The sequence below is a fragment of the Rhinopithecus roxellana genome, chromosome 20 (genome assembly GCF_007565055.1).
Source record: "Rhinopithecus roxellana isolate Shanxi Qingling chromosome 20, ASM756505v1, whole genome shotgun sequence".
Taxonomy (NCBI): domain Eukaryota; kingdom Metazoa; phylum Chordata; class Mammalia; order Primates; family Cercopithecidae; genus Rhinopithecus; species Rhinopithecus roxellana.
Window position 1 is genome coordinate 462,536 of NC_044568.1, and position 15,604 is coordinate 478,139.

Genomic DNA, 15,604 nt, shown 5'->3' on the forward strand with positions numbered 1-15,604 from the left:
CTGACTACTTCTACTATCTGATGGAATATGTAAAGGAACTCTACATACTCCATACTGTACATATTTTTTAAAGTTCTAATTTTTAAAATTCTAACAATCTATGATATTTTAAGTACATGTAATCAAATAGCATTGCGCTAAAAATGTTTTTTAAACAGAGTATTCTTTATCACACAATCTCTTCTCTTAACTTTTAAATCTCAACTAATTTTTTTTTTTTTTTTGAGATGGAGTCTCGCTCTGTCGCCCAGGCTGGAGTGCAGTGGCCGGATCTCAGCTCACTGCAAGCTCCGCCTCCCGGGTTTACGCCATTCTCCTGCCTCAGCCTCCGGAGTAGCTGGGACTACAGGCGCCCGCCACCTCGCCCGGCTAGTTTTTGTATTTTTTAGTAGAGACGGGGGTTTCACCATATTAGCCAGGATGGTCTCGATCTCCTGACCTCGTGATCCGCCCATCTCGGCCTCCCAAAGTGCTGGGATTACAGGCTTGAGCCACCGCGCCCGGCCTCAACTAATTTTTTATCTCATGTATTTCTTTCTTTATTTTCCCCCTTGGCTCAAGTAATTTTAATAACACTCCCATTTCAATAACCCTTAATTTTATTATTATAAATTACTTGAATTTATTGACCATTGTTTTCAGAATATTTTCACCTACAATTTTTCTCTGTTCATATATACTTAAAGTAAAAAAAAAAAAAAATCTTTTGCTGGGCACGGTAGCTCACGTAAATCCCAGCACTTTGGAAGGCTGAGGCAGGCAGATCACGAGGTCAGGAGATCACGACAATCCTGGCCAACATGGTGAAACCCTGTCTCTACTAAAAATACAAAAATTAGCCAGGCATGGCGGTGTGTGTCTGTAGTCCCAGGTACTCGGAAGGCTGAGGCAGGAGAATTGCTTGAACCCGGGAGGCAGAGGCTGCAGTGAGCCGCAATTGAGCCACTGCACTCCAGCCTGGGTGACAGAGTGAGACACTGTTTCAAAATAAAAACAAAAAACAAAAAAACAAAAAAAAACCCTTTCTAATATTTAAACAATAAATATAATTTCTGAAAATTGAGAGGGAAAAAGAACAATAAACAGTCTAACTGAAAGTAGTCTATAGAGTAGATTTTATGGCATATGAATTTTATGTTAATTAGAATAATATTGCAGCCGGGCACAGTGGCTCACACCTGTATCCCAGCACTTTGGGAGGCCTGGGCAGACAGATCACCTGAGGCCGGGAGTTCGAGACCAGCCTGGCCAACATGGCAAAACCCTGTCTCTACTGAAAATATAAAAATTGGCCAGGCATGGTAGTGCACGTGCCTGTAGTCCCAGCTACTCAGGAGGCTGAGGAACGAGAATTGCTTGAGCCTAGGAGGTGGAGGTTGTAGTGAGCCACGATTATGCCACTACATTCCAGCCTGGGTGACAGAGTGAGACTCTGTCTCAAAAAAATAAAATTAAATAAAAATTAAAGTGTCTATTGCTAGTCACTATCTTCACTCTGTGGGAAAAAGAACAATAGCCAAAATATACCTGGGAAATGAATAATAAAGCAGGCATAAGGGAATGGTCTAGATTTACCTGAGTGGTTTAGCTGCGGTGAGAGCTCCTGCTGGGACAAACAATCTTGTTCTTCTACTGTTTTCTTAATAGAATGCTTAACCTTTTCAGCTTTTTGGGCACGCTAGAGGAAACAAAAACAGCTCCAGAAATACGTTTAAAGCTTTATATAAAGAGTCAAGAACTGTTTTTAAATTGTTTGTATTGTAACGCCTTAATTTGAGAACACGATTCACTTACCTGAAGGCGGGCTAGTGTCTTGCTGTATTCCCTTTTCAAGAATGCTAATTTCTCCTTTAACTGGAAGAAGAAAAACACCAACAATACTGGGCAAGCAGAAAGGTGAAGTCACAGGGAAGGGATGCAGTGCTTGGTGGGGTTCCCCGGCAAGAGGCAGGGAGTAGCACTGGTCCATGACAATCTACTTTTGGTTCTCAAAAAGTACCAAGCTCTTGACCATTTCAGGATCTTTGTATAACCTGTTCCTATCATCTGGAACATTTCCTTCCTTTGCCAATTCCTACTGACTCCTCAAGCCTTAGCTTAGATTTTCATTTCCCTGGGATAGACTTCTAGGTCCTTCTCCAAATCTAGGTTAGACACTCTATCAGTCCTCTGTACTTTCCTTACCACAGTATTCTCACACTGTGTTCTCTGTTTCTCCCCATCATCCAGATCCTTGAAGGTAGCAGGGACTGTCATCCTCAGTCACTCAACAAATGAATCTTCTATTTATCAGTTAATGGTCCAGGTATCTCTAGTACCTGGAATAATAAGTGATACCCACTGTGTGTCAATTAGTGCTCCAGATGCTATTCTAGATGCAATTTATATACAGTGAGGGATACACATAATAAATAAGAAAACAGGGAAGATGATTTTACAAGGTAATACATAACTAGATAGATAAACAGAGTGATATAAGAGAGTTACTGGCCTACTGATAGGGACTCCTTTAGTTACAGTGGTCAGGGAGGCATTTTTGAGGACTATCATTTGAGCCTAAGACCAAATGAGGAAGGAGCTAGTTTTGGGAAGATCAGAGGGAACGGTACCCCAGGCAGAGGGAACCATAAATATAAAAGCTCTGCAGTGGAACAGGCTACGTATGTTTGAGGAACACGCAGGCCAGTGAGGTTGGAGCTATCACTGCTGAATCTCCAGCCAGGCACACAGTAGGCATTTAACAAATATTTATTAAATGAATAAGTGAATTGGGCTGAATCAAATTACTGTTCTCTGAAAGTCTAGATTCCCGTCTCTCTGGCTTCTTTGGTTCAAAGGATTATCTCAGCAGCAAAGCCAGCCCTGGTTTTTCTGCTTTTTAGGAACTTTTTAGTTATACTCATCTTTCAACCAATAAAACATCAAGATTTCCATCCTCCATACATACCTTTAAAAAAAAAAAAGACTTACACAGCTGGGAGTGGTGGCTCACACCTGTAATCCCAACACTTTGGGAGGTCAAGATGGGTGGATCATTTGAGGTCAGGAGTTCGAGACCAGCATGGCCAACATGGTGAAACCCTGCCTCTACTAAAAATACAAAAATAAGCTGGGTATGGTGGTGGGTACCTGTAGGAGGCTGAAGCAGGAGAATTGCTTGAACCCGGAGGCGAAGGTAGCGGTAGGCCTAGATTGTGCCACTGCACTCCAGCCTGGGCAACAGAGCAAGACTCTGTCTAAAAAAAAAAACCAAAAAACAAGAAAAAAAAAAAAAAAAAAAGGCCAGGTGGGGTGGATCACGCCTGTCATGCCAGCATTTTGGGAGGCCAAGGCGGGCGGATCACCGAGGTCAGGAGTTCCAAACCAGCCTGGCCAACATGGAGAAACACCATCTCTACTAAAAATACAAAAATCAGCTGGGCACGGTATTGGGCGTCTGTAATCCCAGCTACACAGGAGACTGAGGCAGGAGAATCGCTTGAACCTGAGAGGCAGAGGTTGCAGTGAGCCAAGATCGTGCCACTGCACTCCAGCCTGGGCGACAGAGCAAGCCTCTGTCTCAAAAAACAAACAAAAACAAAAAAACAAAACAAAACAAAAAAAAAAAAACAAAACAAAGTCTATGTGCAAAACATGCTACTTGGATTTTTTTTTTTTTTTTTTTTTTTTTTTTGAGACAGAGTCTCACTTGGTCGTCCAGCCTGGAGTGCGGTGGCGCGATCTCGCCGGCTCCCTGCTACCTAAGCGTCCCCTGGTTCAAGCGATTCTCGTGCATCAGCCTCTGAGGCCTGAGCCTCTGGGACTACAGGCTGGCGTCACCACACTCGGCTAATTTTTATATTTTTAGCAGAGACGGGGTTTCACTATGTTGCCTAGGCTGGTCTCAAACTCTGAGCTCAAACGATCTGCCCATCCCAGTCTCCCAAAGTGCTGGGATTACAGGCGTGGGCCACGGAGACTGGCCTACCCACCAATCTTATAAATATCTGGGTATTATCTTGTTTACTTATAAATGATCTTTCTCACCTCCACCAGAAGGTAAGCCAGGATAAGAATAACATCAGCACAAGCTGGAAACATACTAAAAGTCTATCAGTAAAATACAGTCTAAAGAAGCAAGGGCACTTCCAAGGCCAGGCGCAGTGGCAGGTTCCTGCAATCCCAACTACTCGGGAGGCTGAGGCAAGAGTCGCTTGATCCCGGGAGGCGGAGGTTGGAGTGAGCCGAGATCGCACCACTGCACCCCAGCATGGGTGGCAGAGTGAGACTCTGTCTCAAAAAATAAAAATAGAAAAGAAAAGGAAGAAAAAGGAAAAGAAACTTCCAAACTACAACATGCTGTCTAGAACTTAAAAAAGAAAGTAAGGTAGATAAACATGTCCTGACAGGAATGCTAAACAAGGGTATGAAAAACGGAACCTACAGAACCATTCAGATCCTACCATTTACGAACATTCCCTTCTCAAAAAAAATACACATAGGACTCCTTTTTGCTGGTTAGGGATACGCCCCTCCTCCACCACACACACTAACACACGAAAGGACCTGGAAGTACCAGACTTAAAAAGATTTACTTGAGGAGGTCCGGCGGGAGAAGTGAAGATTGAGGGTGTGGGACGGGGGAGCAGCAACGGTGTCGACACAGCTTTATCTATGAAGTGTTACACATTGTATCAATGCACTGTTACTGTAACGAGATTTGTTCTTTAAACGCCACCACGTGAGCACCACGCTATTTCCACATTTTCATTTTTTGTGCCCCCTCAGCCCCAAGCGGGGGGAGGGGCGTCAGACGATACTGCTGCTCTCGGACTGCCGAGGACACAATGCTAGACCTAAAACCCTGGGAAAGCGAGGTCAGAGTCCTGCATCCGCCCTTCCCGCACCCCGTGGCACCTTTTCCTTCTCCTCACAGCTGAGGGGCTTCCCGGGAGGCTCTTCCATCGGGCAGGGGACAGAACGAAAAGAGCAGCCGTCGCCGACCCCAGGCCTACCGACACCGGGACCCAGTTGGCCCTGGGCCGGGGAGGCGCCCCGAGAAAGAATGGGGAGCCCGGGATCGCACCCTCAGCGCGCCATCAGCTGACCCACGCGGGCCAGGCGCGCCCTAATCTCCGGCCAATTAAATCCAACGTTCGACCTGCGCACGCGCAGCCGGAGACGGCCGAGCAGTGGAGCGAGGCCGCCTAAAGGAGAGCCGAGCTGTCGATGAGTCCCAGTGGGCCACCTAGAGCGGAAGTGGAGGAGCGGCCGGAAGTAGCCGGAATCTCAGAAAGACTGACCGACTGACTCTGACAGGATCCGGGACTGAGGGAAGGAGGCGGCGGCCATGGAGTTGGGCGAGCTGCTCTACAACAAGTCCGAGTACATCGAGACGGTGCGCGGGTCTAGATATCTTTCCTCCTCTTTTCAAGCCTGCGTCCCTTTGAGGCCTGGTCGGAGTTCCCAGTCTGCCCCTACCCCACCCACCCCTGTCCCTTTGGCCGTTAGTCCCGGATTATCTAGCGACGCCCCATGTATAGTCTGGCTTTGCTGTTTACTCCGCGCATGGCCAGTTTAGGCCTTTTGTATTTATTCCTGATTTTCTCATAGGGATAAAGTGCCTTCAGGAGGCTAGGACAAGTCCCATCCTGTTCATATGAATTACAGCTCGGACTTCAGGCCCTTTTACATTGCCTTTTGTAATGTGGTAACTTGCGCCGAAAACGATTCGGTTATTTTTTTGGGGGAGAGGGAGGCGGAGACTCTCTGTCGCCCAGGCCGGAGTGCAGTGGCGCGATCTCGGCTCAATGCAACCTCCGCCTCCCCAGTTCAAGCGATTTTCCTGCCTCAGCCTCCCAAATAGCTGGGATTACAGGCGCCCGCCACCACGCCCGGCCAATTTTTGTATTTTTTGGTAGAGACGGGGTTTCACCGTGCTGGCCAGGCTGGTCCCTAACTCGACCTCAGGTAATCGACCCGCCTCGGCCTCCCAAAGTGCTGGGATTACAGGCGTGAGCCACCGCACCCTGCCGGTTTGGTTCTTTATTATCAGTACACGATATGTTTGTAAAATCTTGGAAACAGGGCAAGTGGTCAGTTAACGTTACTATTGTTATTTTGGTTTTCTTTGCATTCTGACAACTCTGATATTCATAAAGTCATTATCCTCGTTTTAAGGCCGTAAAGCCCAAGTGCGGAAGTGAATGGATTTGAATCCACGTCTGTCTGATGCCACTAAGCTATAGACATTCAAATTCTGAGTTTATTCCTTGAGTCCCTAATTTCCTTTATTTTTTTATTTTTTGAGACAGGGTCTCACTCTATTGCCCAGGCTGGAGTGCAATCATAGCTCATTGCAGCCTCAGCCTTCCAGGCTCAAGCGATCCTCCATCCTCAGCCTTCTGAGGAGCTGGGATTACAGACACGCGCCACCATGCCCGGCTAATTAAAAAAAATTTTTTTTTAGAGAAGGGGGGGGTCTCACTATGTTGCCCAGGCTGGTCTTGAACTCCTGGCCTCAAGGAATCCCTCTGCCTCAGCCTCTCAAAGTGCTGAGATTACAGGCGTGAGCCACCAGGCTCAGACGTAGTTTCCTAATCCGTCATTGCTTTTTTGACATCCTGGACTCACACTCCATTGTGGACAGCACCCCACTTTATGTTTTTTTCTCTCAAATGTGAGCTTTCTTGACGGAAGCCTGTAGTCCAGAAACCTATTAAGTTTGCTCTCCCCGGTTTTCTGTTGTTTTCTTTTAGGCATCTGGGAACAAAGTCAGTCGCCAATCAGTGTTGTGTGGAAGCCAGAACATCGTTCTCAATGGCAAGGTAAGGGACAAAGCCAGCTCCAGGCTGCAAACCTTAGCTTGCTTTCTGCTAATTATCACCATAGCAGGGCAGATAAAATGTTGCCATATCTCCCATTTATTGTTGTACATTTTTAATTCTCTTGTTTTTAAATTTTTTATTCTCTAAGTTGGATGTTGGATCTCCTTTTTTTTTTTTTTCTTTTGAGACAGAGTCTTACTCTGTCGCCCAAGCTGGAGTGCAGTGGCCCCATCTCAGGTCTCTGCAACCTCCGCCTCCCAGGTTCAACCAGTTCTCCTGCCTCAGCCTCCTGAGTAGCTGGGATTACAGCCACCTGCCACCAAGCCTGGCTAATATTTTGTATTTTTAGTAGAGACAGGGTTTCACCATGTTGGCCAGGCTAGTCTCGAACTCCTGCCCTCAAGTGATCCACCCATCTCAGCCTCCCAAAGTGCTGGGATTATAGGCGTGAGCCACTGTGCCCGGCCTAAGTTGGATCTCTTGAATGCAAAAAGGTTCAGTAAGAGGCAACAGAAAACCTTTTTTCTTTTATGCCAGGAACAAAATACAGTGGTACCTAGAACCAACATTATTTTATGATATTATAATGTGCATTAAACTACTGGGCACAAAGTGTAATAGGTAATGAAATATTTGAAGATAGAAACTAAAGTAATACTTATAAAATTATCTCTTTAGTAAAAATTAATAATTCACTGTTAACTGAAACTCTTAAAACGAATGTGACAATTGGAAAAAATATTAAAAGTATGAGACAAATATGCAAAGTGGAATCTGAAAGACTGAGAATCTTGTAATCCAAATAAATTACAATAGCAAAGGGACGAGTATAAACTTGGAAGAGAAAATATCACAAGGTATATTTGAGCTTGACAAACAGGGAAGTTCATAGTTGTTTTCCTGCCATCTGGAACACTCAATTTTGAAATTACTTTTTCTATAAATACTACATCTCTAACTTCCAGAAGGAAAATAGTCTCGTTATAACCAAGAGATCACAAATATTTTCAGAAGACAATTAGTCTCCATTAAGCCTGTCATACCAAGGAATTAAGTGGAAAAGAAATATAATTTGGTTATTGCTGCTCAGACATACTGTTTCTTTTTGTTTGGTTGGTTCTTTTTTTTGAGACAGAATCTTGCTCTGTCACCCAGGTCAGAGTACAGTGGCAGGATCTTGGCTCACTGCAACCTCCACCTCTTGGCGTCAAGTGATTCTCCTGCCTCAGCCTCCCGAGTAGCTGGGATTACAGGCTCCTGCCATCACACCCACTTAATTTATATATATATTTTTTTGAGACAGAGTCTCGCTCTGTCACCCAGGCTGGAGTGCAGTGCTGCGATCTCGGCTCACTACAAGCTCCGCCTCCCAGGTTCATGCCATTCTCCTGCCTCAGCCTCCTGAGTAGCTAGGACTACAGTCACCTGCCAGCATGCCCAGCTAATTTTTTGTATTTTTAGTAGAGACGGGGTTTCACCGTGTTAGCCAGGATGGTCTCAATCTCCTGACCTCGTGATCTGCCCACCTTGGCCTCCCAAAGTGCTGGGATTACAGGAGTGAGCCACCGTGCCTGGCCTAATTTTTGTATTTTTAGTAGACACGGGGTTTCACCATGTTGGCCAGGCTGGTGTTGAACTCCTGATCTCAGATGATCCATCCACATCACCCTCCCAAAGTGCTGGGATTACAGGCGTGAGCCACCGTGCCTGGCCGAAGACTTTTTTTGTTACAGTGAACTATATATAACAAAATTTGCCATTTTAACAATTTTTTAAAAAATTTTATTATTTGAGAAAGTCACCCAGGCTGGAATGAAGTGATGCCATCTCAGTTGCCACAGCCTCCGCCTCTTGGCTTCAAGGATTCCCATGCCTCAGCCTCCCGTGTAGCTGGGACTACTGGTACACGCCACCACACTGGGCTAATTTTTGTATTTTTAGTAGAGACAGGGTTTTGCTGCGTTGACCAGGCTGACCTCAAACTCTTGGCCTCAAGTGATCCACCCACCTTGGCCTCCCAAAATGCTGGGATTGCAAGCGTGAGTCACTGCACCTAGCCTAACTATATATATATATATATATATATATATTTTTTTTTTTTTTTTTTTTTTTTTTTTTTTTTTTGATACGGAGTTTCCCTCTTGTTGCCCAGGCTGGAGTGCAATGGTGTGATCTCGGCTCACCACAACCTCCGCCTCCCAGGTTCAAGCGATTCTCCTGCCTCAGACTCCCCAGTAGCTAGGATTACAGGCCTGTGCCACCACACCCAGCTAATTTTATATTTTTAATACAGGCGGAGTTTCTCCACATTGGTCAGGCTGGTCTCAAACTCCTGACCTCAGATGATCTGCCCTCCTCAGCCTCCCAAAGTGCTGGAATTACAGGCGTGAGCCACTGCGCCCAGCCTTAGCAATTTTAAAGTGTGCAATTAATTGGCATTAATTACATTCACAATGTTGTGCAACCATCTCCACTATCCATTTCCAAAACTTTTTTCTTCACCCCAAATAAAAACTCTACACATTGAGGAATAAATGCCCATCCCTACTTCCTTCCATTGCTGATAGCCTGAATCTACTTTCTGTCTCTATGAATTTGCCTATTCTAGATATTTCGTATAAGTGGAATCATACAATATTTGTCCTTTTTGTCTGGCTTATTTCACTTAGCGTAAGGTTTTCAAGGTTCATCCTTGTTAAAGCACATCAGAACTTCATTCCTTTCCATAGTGGAGTAATATTCCATTGTATGTATATACCACATTTCCTTATCTGTTCGTCTGTTGATAGGCACTTGGATTGTTTCTACCCTTTGGCTATTGTGAATAATGCTGCAGTAAACACTGATGTGCAGGTATCTGTTCCCGTCCCCGTCTTCAGGTTCTTTGAGTATATACCTAGGAGTGTAAATACTCAATACTTAATTTGGCAATGTTTGGTATATACAAAAGAGTATGATTGCTGGGACAAATGGTGAGTCTGTGTTTAACTTTTTGGGAAACTGCCAAACTTTTTTCCAAAATGGCTACACCATTTTACGTTTCCACCAGCATTGTGCAGGGTTTCAATTTCTCCACATCCTTACCAACACTAGTTATTTTCTGGGTTTTTTTTTTTTTTTTTTTTGGATTATGGCCATCCAAGGGGGTATAAAATGGTATCTCCTTGTGGTTTTGATTTGTATTTCCTTAATGACTAATGATATTGAACATCTTTGAATGTTGCTTATTGGTCATCTGTATGTCTTCTTTAGAGAAATGTCTGTTCAGTCCTTTTCCTATTTTTATATTGTGTTGTCTTTTTCTTACTGAGTTCTAGGAGTTCTTTATACATTCTGGATATTAAACACTTATCAGATATATGATTGGCAAATGCTTTCTTCCTTTCTGTAGATTTTGTGCATCCCTTTGATGCACAAAAGTTTTTAATTTTGAAGTCTGCTTTATCTTTTTTCTTTTGTTGCTTGTGTTTTTGGTGTCATATTAAGAATCCAAATTTATGGCCATGAAGATTTACTGCCGTGTTTTCTTCTAAGAGTGTTAGTGGTCTTAGTGCTTGTGTTTAGGTCGTTGATCCATTTTGAGTTAATTTTTTTTTTTTTTTAATGACATGGAGTTTCCCTCTCATTGTCCAGGCTGGAGTGCAGTGGTGCAATCTTGGCTCACTGCAACCTCCACCTCCTGGATTCAAGTGATTCTCCTGCCTCAGCCTCCCGAGTAGCTGGGATTACAGGCATGTGCCATCATGCCTGGCTAATTTTATAGTTTTAGTAGAGACGGGTTTTCTCCGTATTGGTCAGGCTGGTCTCAAACTCCCGACCTCAGGTGATCTGCTAGCCTCAGCCTCCCAAAGTGCCGGGATTACAGGTATGAATCACTGTATCCGGCTTGAGTTAATTTTTTTTATGGTTTGAGGTAGGGGTCTAACTTAGTTCTTTTGAATGTAGAAATACAGTTATCCTGGCACCGTTTGTTGAAAATACTATTCTTTTTTTTTTTTTTTTTTTTTTTTTTTTTTTTTTTTTTTTTTTGAGACAGAGTCTGGCTCTATCGCCCGGGCTGGAGTGCAGTGGCCGGATCTCAGCTCACTGCAAGCTCCGTCTCCCGGGTTTACGCCATTCTCCTGCCTCAGCCTCCCGAGTAGCTGGGACTACAGGCGCCCACCACCTCGCCCGGCTAGTTTTTTGTATTTTTTAGTAGAGACGGGGTTTTACCGTGTTAGCCAGGATGGTCTCGATCTCCTGACCTCGTGATCCGCCCGCCTCGGCCTCCCAAAGGAAAATACTATTCTTTCCCTGTTTAATGGTCTTGGCACTCTTCTAGAAAATCAATTGGTCATAGATGAATGGATTTATTTGTGGACTCTCAATTCTGTTTGGTTGGTCTGTATGACTTTATGGAACACTGCACTGTTTTGATTATTATAGCTTTGTAATCAGTTTTCTGTTTTTTTTTTTTTTGTTTTTGAGACAGAGTCTCGCTCTGTCACCCAGGCTGGAGTGCAGTGGCATGATCTCAGCTTACTGCAACTTCTGTCTCTCAGGTTCAAGTGATTCTGTTGCCTCAGCCTCCTGAATAGCTGGGATTACAGGCACGTGCCACCATGCTAGAGACCAAGTTTCGCCATTTTGGTCAGGCTGGTCTCCAACTCCTGACCTCATGTGATCCACCCGCCTCGGCCTACCAAAGTAGTGGAATTATAGGTGTGAACCACTGCACTTGGCCTACTATAATAAGTTTTTAATCATGAATTATGAGTCTTTCATGTTTGTACTTTTATAAGATTGTTTTGCCTATTGAGGGCTGTTTGCTTTTTTTGGCCGGGGGGGGGGCGGGGAATGGGGGGGTGGATAGAGTATTGCCCTGTTGCCCAGGCTGGAGTGCAGTGACAGGATCTTGGCTCACTGCAGCCTCTGCTTCCCAGGTTCAAACAATTGTCCTGCCTCAGCCTCTCCAGTACCTGGGATTACGGGTGCGCACCTCCATGCCCGGCTAATTTTTGTATTTTTAGTAGAGATGGGGTTTTACCATATTGGCCAGGCTAGTCTTGAACTCCTGACCTCAGGTTATCTGCCCGCCTCAGCCTCCCAAAGTGCTGGGATTACAGGCGTGAGCCACCATGCCTGGCTGCCTTTTGCTTTTTAAAGATGTTTACTTTGGCAATATTTTGGGTATACAAAAGAATATATGTGACATATATGTTATAAAGCATAAAATGAAATCAACACCAGTGAACCCTATACCCAACTGAAGAATTGGAACATAATTGGTATACAATAAGTACTATTTTTATGTTCCTCCCCATTCCTATTTTTGCCACCCTCCAAGAGAAAACTGCTGTCCTGATTTTGTGTCTTATAAATTCTTTATTATTTAAACAAATTTTCCACATATCCCTAAATAATATATATTGTTTAAGTTGGTTTCCTGTGATTTATTTTTATTTTAAAAATCTTAATTTTATTTATTTGTTATTTGTTAATTTTTTTGAGACAGGGTCTCACTTTGTTGCCCAGGCTAGAGTGCAGTGGCACAGTCATAGCTCACTGCAGCCTTGACCTTCCAGGCCAGGCTCAGGCGAACCTCCCACCTCAGCTTTCCAAGTAGCTTCTACTACGGGCATACACCACCATTGCCAGCAAATTTTGTTTTTCTTCTTTTTTTTTTTTTTTTTTTTTTTTTTTTGAGACAATCTCGCTGTCGCCCAGGCTAGAGTACAGGGTATGATCTCAGCTCGCTGCAATCTCCGCATCCTTGGTTGAAGTGATTCTCATGCCTCAATCTCCTGAATAGCTGGGATTACAGGTGCACACCACCATGTCTGGCTAGTTTTTGTATGTTTAATAGAGATGGTGTTTATCCATGTTGTTCAGGCTGGTCTCGAACTCCTGACCTCAAGTATTCTGCCTGCCTCAGCCTCCCAAAGTGCTGGGATTACAGGTGTGGGCCACAACACCTGGCCCTATTTGTAGTTTTTTAAGAACCTTCATATTGTTCTCCATAGTGGCTGTACTAGTTTACATCCCACCAACAGTGTATAAGAGTTTCCTTTTCTCCAAATCCTCACTAGTATTTGATATTTTTTGTCTTTATGATAAGCATCCTAACTGCAGTGAGACGATACTTCATTCTGGTCTTAATTTGCCTTTCCCTGATGATTAGTGATTTTTTGTTTGTTTGTTTGTTTTTTCAGACAGAGTCCCGCTCCGTTGCCTATGCTAGAGTGCAGTGGCCTGATGTCAGCTCACTGCAACCTCTGCCTGCCAGGTTCAAGCAATTCTCCTGTCTCAGCCTCCTGAGTTGCTGGGACTACAGGCACACACCACCACGCCTGGCTAATTTTTTTGTATTTTTAGTAGAGACGAGGTTTTACCATATTAGGCTGGCCTCGAACTCCTGACCTCAGGTGATCCACCTGCCTCGGCCTCCCAAACTGCTGGGATTAAAGGTGTGAGCCACTGTGCCTGGCTGATTAGTGATGTTTAGTGAACATTTTAAAATATATATTTGTTGGCCATTAGTTTGTCTTTTGAGAAATGTCTATTCAAGTCATTTGCCCATTTAAAAATCAGATTGTTTGGGTTTTCTTGCAGTTGAGATGTTTGAGTTCCTTGTATTAATATATTCTGGATATTAATTCTGTCTTTGAAGAATAGTTTGAAGATATGTTCTGCCATATTTTCATTCTGTTGATTGTTTCCTATGCTGTGCAGGATCATTTTAGTTTGATATAATCCCATTTATTTATTTGCTTTTGTTGTCTCTGCTTTTGAAGTCTTATTCATCTTTTCCAAGACCAGTGTCTTTAAGCATTTCCCCTATGTTTTCTTCTAGTAGTTTATAGTCCCAGGCCTTCCATTTAGGTCTTCAATTCATTCTGAGTTATAGACCGGGCACAGTGGCTCACGCCTATAATCCCAACTCTTTGGGAGGCTGAGGCAGGCGGATCACTTGAGGGCAGGAGTTCAATACCAGCCTGGCCAACATGGTGAAACCCATCTTTACTAAAAATAGAAAAAAATTAGCTGTGTGTGGTGGCGCATGCTTGTAATCCCAGCTACTCAGGAGGCTGAGCCATGAGAATCACTTGAACCCAGGAGGCAGAGGTTGTAGTGAGTCGAGATGGTGTCACTGCGCTCTAGCCTGGGCAACAAAGTGAGACTCTGTCTCAAAAAAAAAAAAAAAATTCATTTTGAGTTGATTTTTGTATAGGGTGACAGGTGTGGGGTCTACTTCTGCTTATGGATATGCTATTTTCCCAGCACCATTTATTAAAGAGACTGTCCTTTTCCAAATGAATGTTCTTGTCGCCTTTGTCAAAAATCAGCTGGCTATAGATAGATATGTGGATTAATTTCTAGGTTCTGTTCTGTTCCATTGTCCTATGTGTCTTTTTTTAATGCCAGTATTATGCTATTTTGGTTATTGTAGCATCGCAGTATATTTTTAAGTCTGGCAGTGTGATACCCCCTTCAGCTGTGTTCAGGATTACTTTGGCTATTCAGAGTCTGTGAATTTGAGGATTGTTTTTCTATTTGTTAAGAACGCATTGAGTCTGCAGACTGCTTTGGGCAGTACTCAGCTTTTATTTCTAAGATTCATTGTGGTCTGTGCATTTTCTTTCTTTTTCTTTTTCTTTTTTTTTTTCTTTTTTCTTTTTTTTTTTTTTTTTTTTTAGATGTAGTTTTGCTCTTATTGCCCAGGCTGGAGTGCAATGGCGCGATCTTGACTCATTGCAACCTCCACCTCCCAAGTTCAAGCGATTCTCCTGCCTCAGCCTCCTGGGTAGCTGGGATTACAGGTGGCTGCCAGCACATCCAGCTAATTTTTTTTTCTTTTTTTTCTTTTTGTATTTTTAGTAGAGACAGGGTTTCACCATGTTGGCCAGGATGGTCTCAAACTCCTGACCTCAGGTGATTGCCCACCTCGGCCTCCTAAAGTGCTGGGATTATGGGCGTGAGCCACTGTGCCTGGCCAGTCTGTGCATTTTCACTGCTGTGTACAATTCCACTTATCCACCCTCCTGTTTGTAGAAAGTTATTTTGTTTCTAGTTTTTTGCTATTATGAACAGTCCATTTATATTTCTAACCCTTCTCTTTCAGAACTTTGTCATTTCTGTTTTCCTGAGCCCATAAATCAGATGTCACAGTGCCTGCAGGGATAGAAAGAGTGTGAACAATAGGGAGTGGTGGGCCTGGTGAACTGGAGAATGTGACCAATCTAAGCCCAAGCTGGTTGTTACTGTGTGGGAATACAGGCCCATGTGGCAACAATCAGCTTTCCAGAGCTTCTGATTCTTTTTCAAAAGCAACTGGAAATCTCAATTTTTAAAATGCAAGATGTTCTACTATTCAAATAGTAATGTTTAATTTTAAATGATTTGTTAAAATGCCACATGTCCTTCCTGTAGGAGATAGCTAAAAAAAGTTAAAATAAATAAATAATAAAAATGCCGCATGAGCCAAACAATACAGGTTTGCAAGTATAGTCCTTCAATCTCCACTTTGCTACCTGTGCCTTGCCCATTGTTGAGTTCAGTTAACTCTTTGCTTAGCTTCTGTGAAGGGCAGCTACCTCCTTTCATTTGCTTCTCTGAAGGGCAGCCACCTTCTTTCATTTTAACACCCCACTGCCTCTGTTTTGAATCTGACTTCTCTTCCTCAGCGCTACTCCTTGTGAAATAGGAAATAGGAAAAGGATTTGAGTCCATCTTCCTACATTTCTCTGACCACCTGTGATACCATTTACTTCCTTTGCGTGTGTTTGCTTCTTTAGTTGGTGTATAGTTTAGGCTGACAA

General features: G+C 43.6%; 2 protein-coding genes across 7 annotated transcripts in view; one reads left to right on the forward strand and one right to left on the reverse strand.

Annotated features, from left to right (window-relative positions):
* Positions 1–5,097, reverse strand: part of PALB2 (partner and localizer of BRCA2) — a 38,385-nt gene extending 33,288 nt beyond the window's left edge. For 2 of the 4 annotated variants that reach the window (XM_030924361.1, XM_030924362.1), the window contains exons 1-3: positions 2,185–2,927; positions 1,795–1,854; positions 1,576–1,678 (exon numbers count right to left, since the gene is read on the reverse strand). In XM_030924361.1, coding sequence (XP_030780221.1) covers positions 1,576–1,678; positions 1,795–1,854; positions 2,185–2,256 — 235 coding nt within the window. In that variant the 5' untranslated portion in view covers positions 2,257–2,927. Of the gene's footprint in view, positions 1–1,575; positions 1,679–1,794; positions 1,855–2,184; positions 2,928–4,896 lie in introns of those variants that run through there. The other 2 variants (XM_030924360.1, XM_010358219.2) reach the window with 2 other exon arrangements.
* Positions 5,092–15,604, forward strand: part of DCTN5 (dynactin subunit 5) — a 29,480-nt gene continuing 18,967 nt past the window's right edge. For 2 of the 3 annotated variants that reach the window (XR_004055325.1, XM_010358222.2), the window contains exons 1-2: positions 5,092–5,377; positions 6,738–6,806. Coding sequence is in view for 1 of the 3 variants with exons in the window: in XM_010358222.2 (XP_010356524.1) it covers positions 5,330–5,377; positions 6,738–6,806 (117 nt within the window). In the remaining 2 variants the exon portion in view is untranslated. The remainder of the gene's footprint in view (positions 5,378–6,737; positions 6,807–15,604) is intronic. The other variant, XM_030924363.1, reaches the window with a different exon arrangement.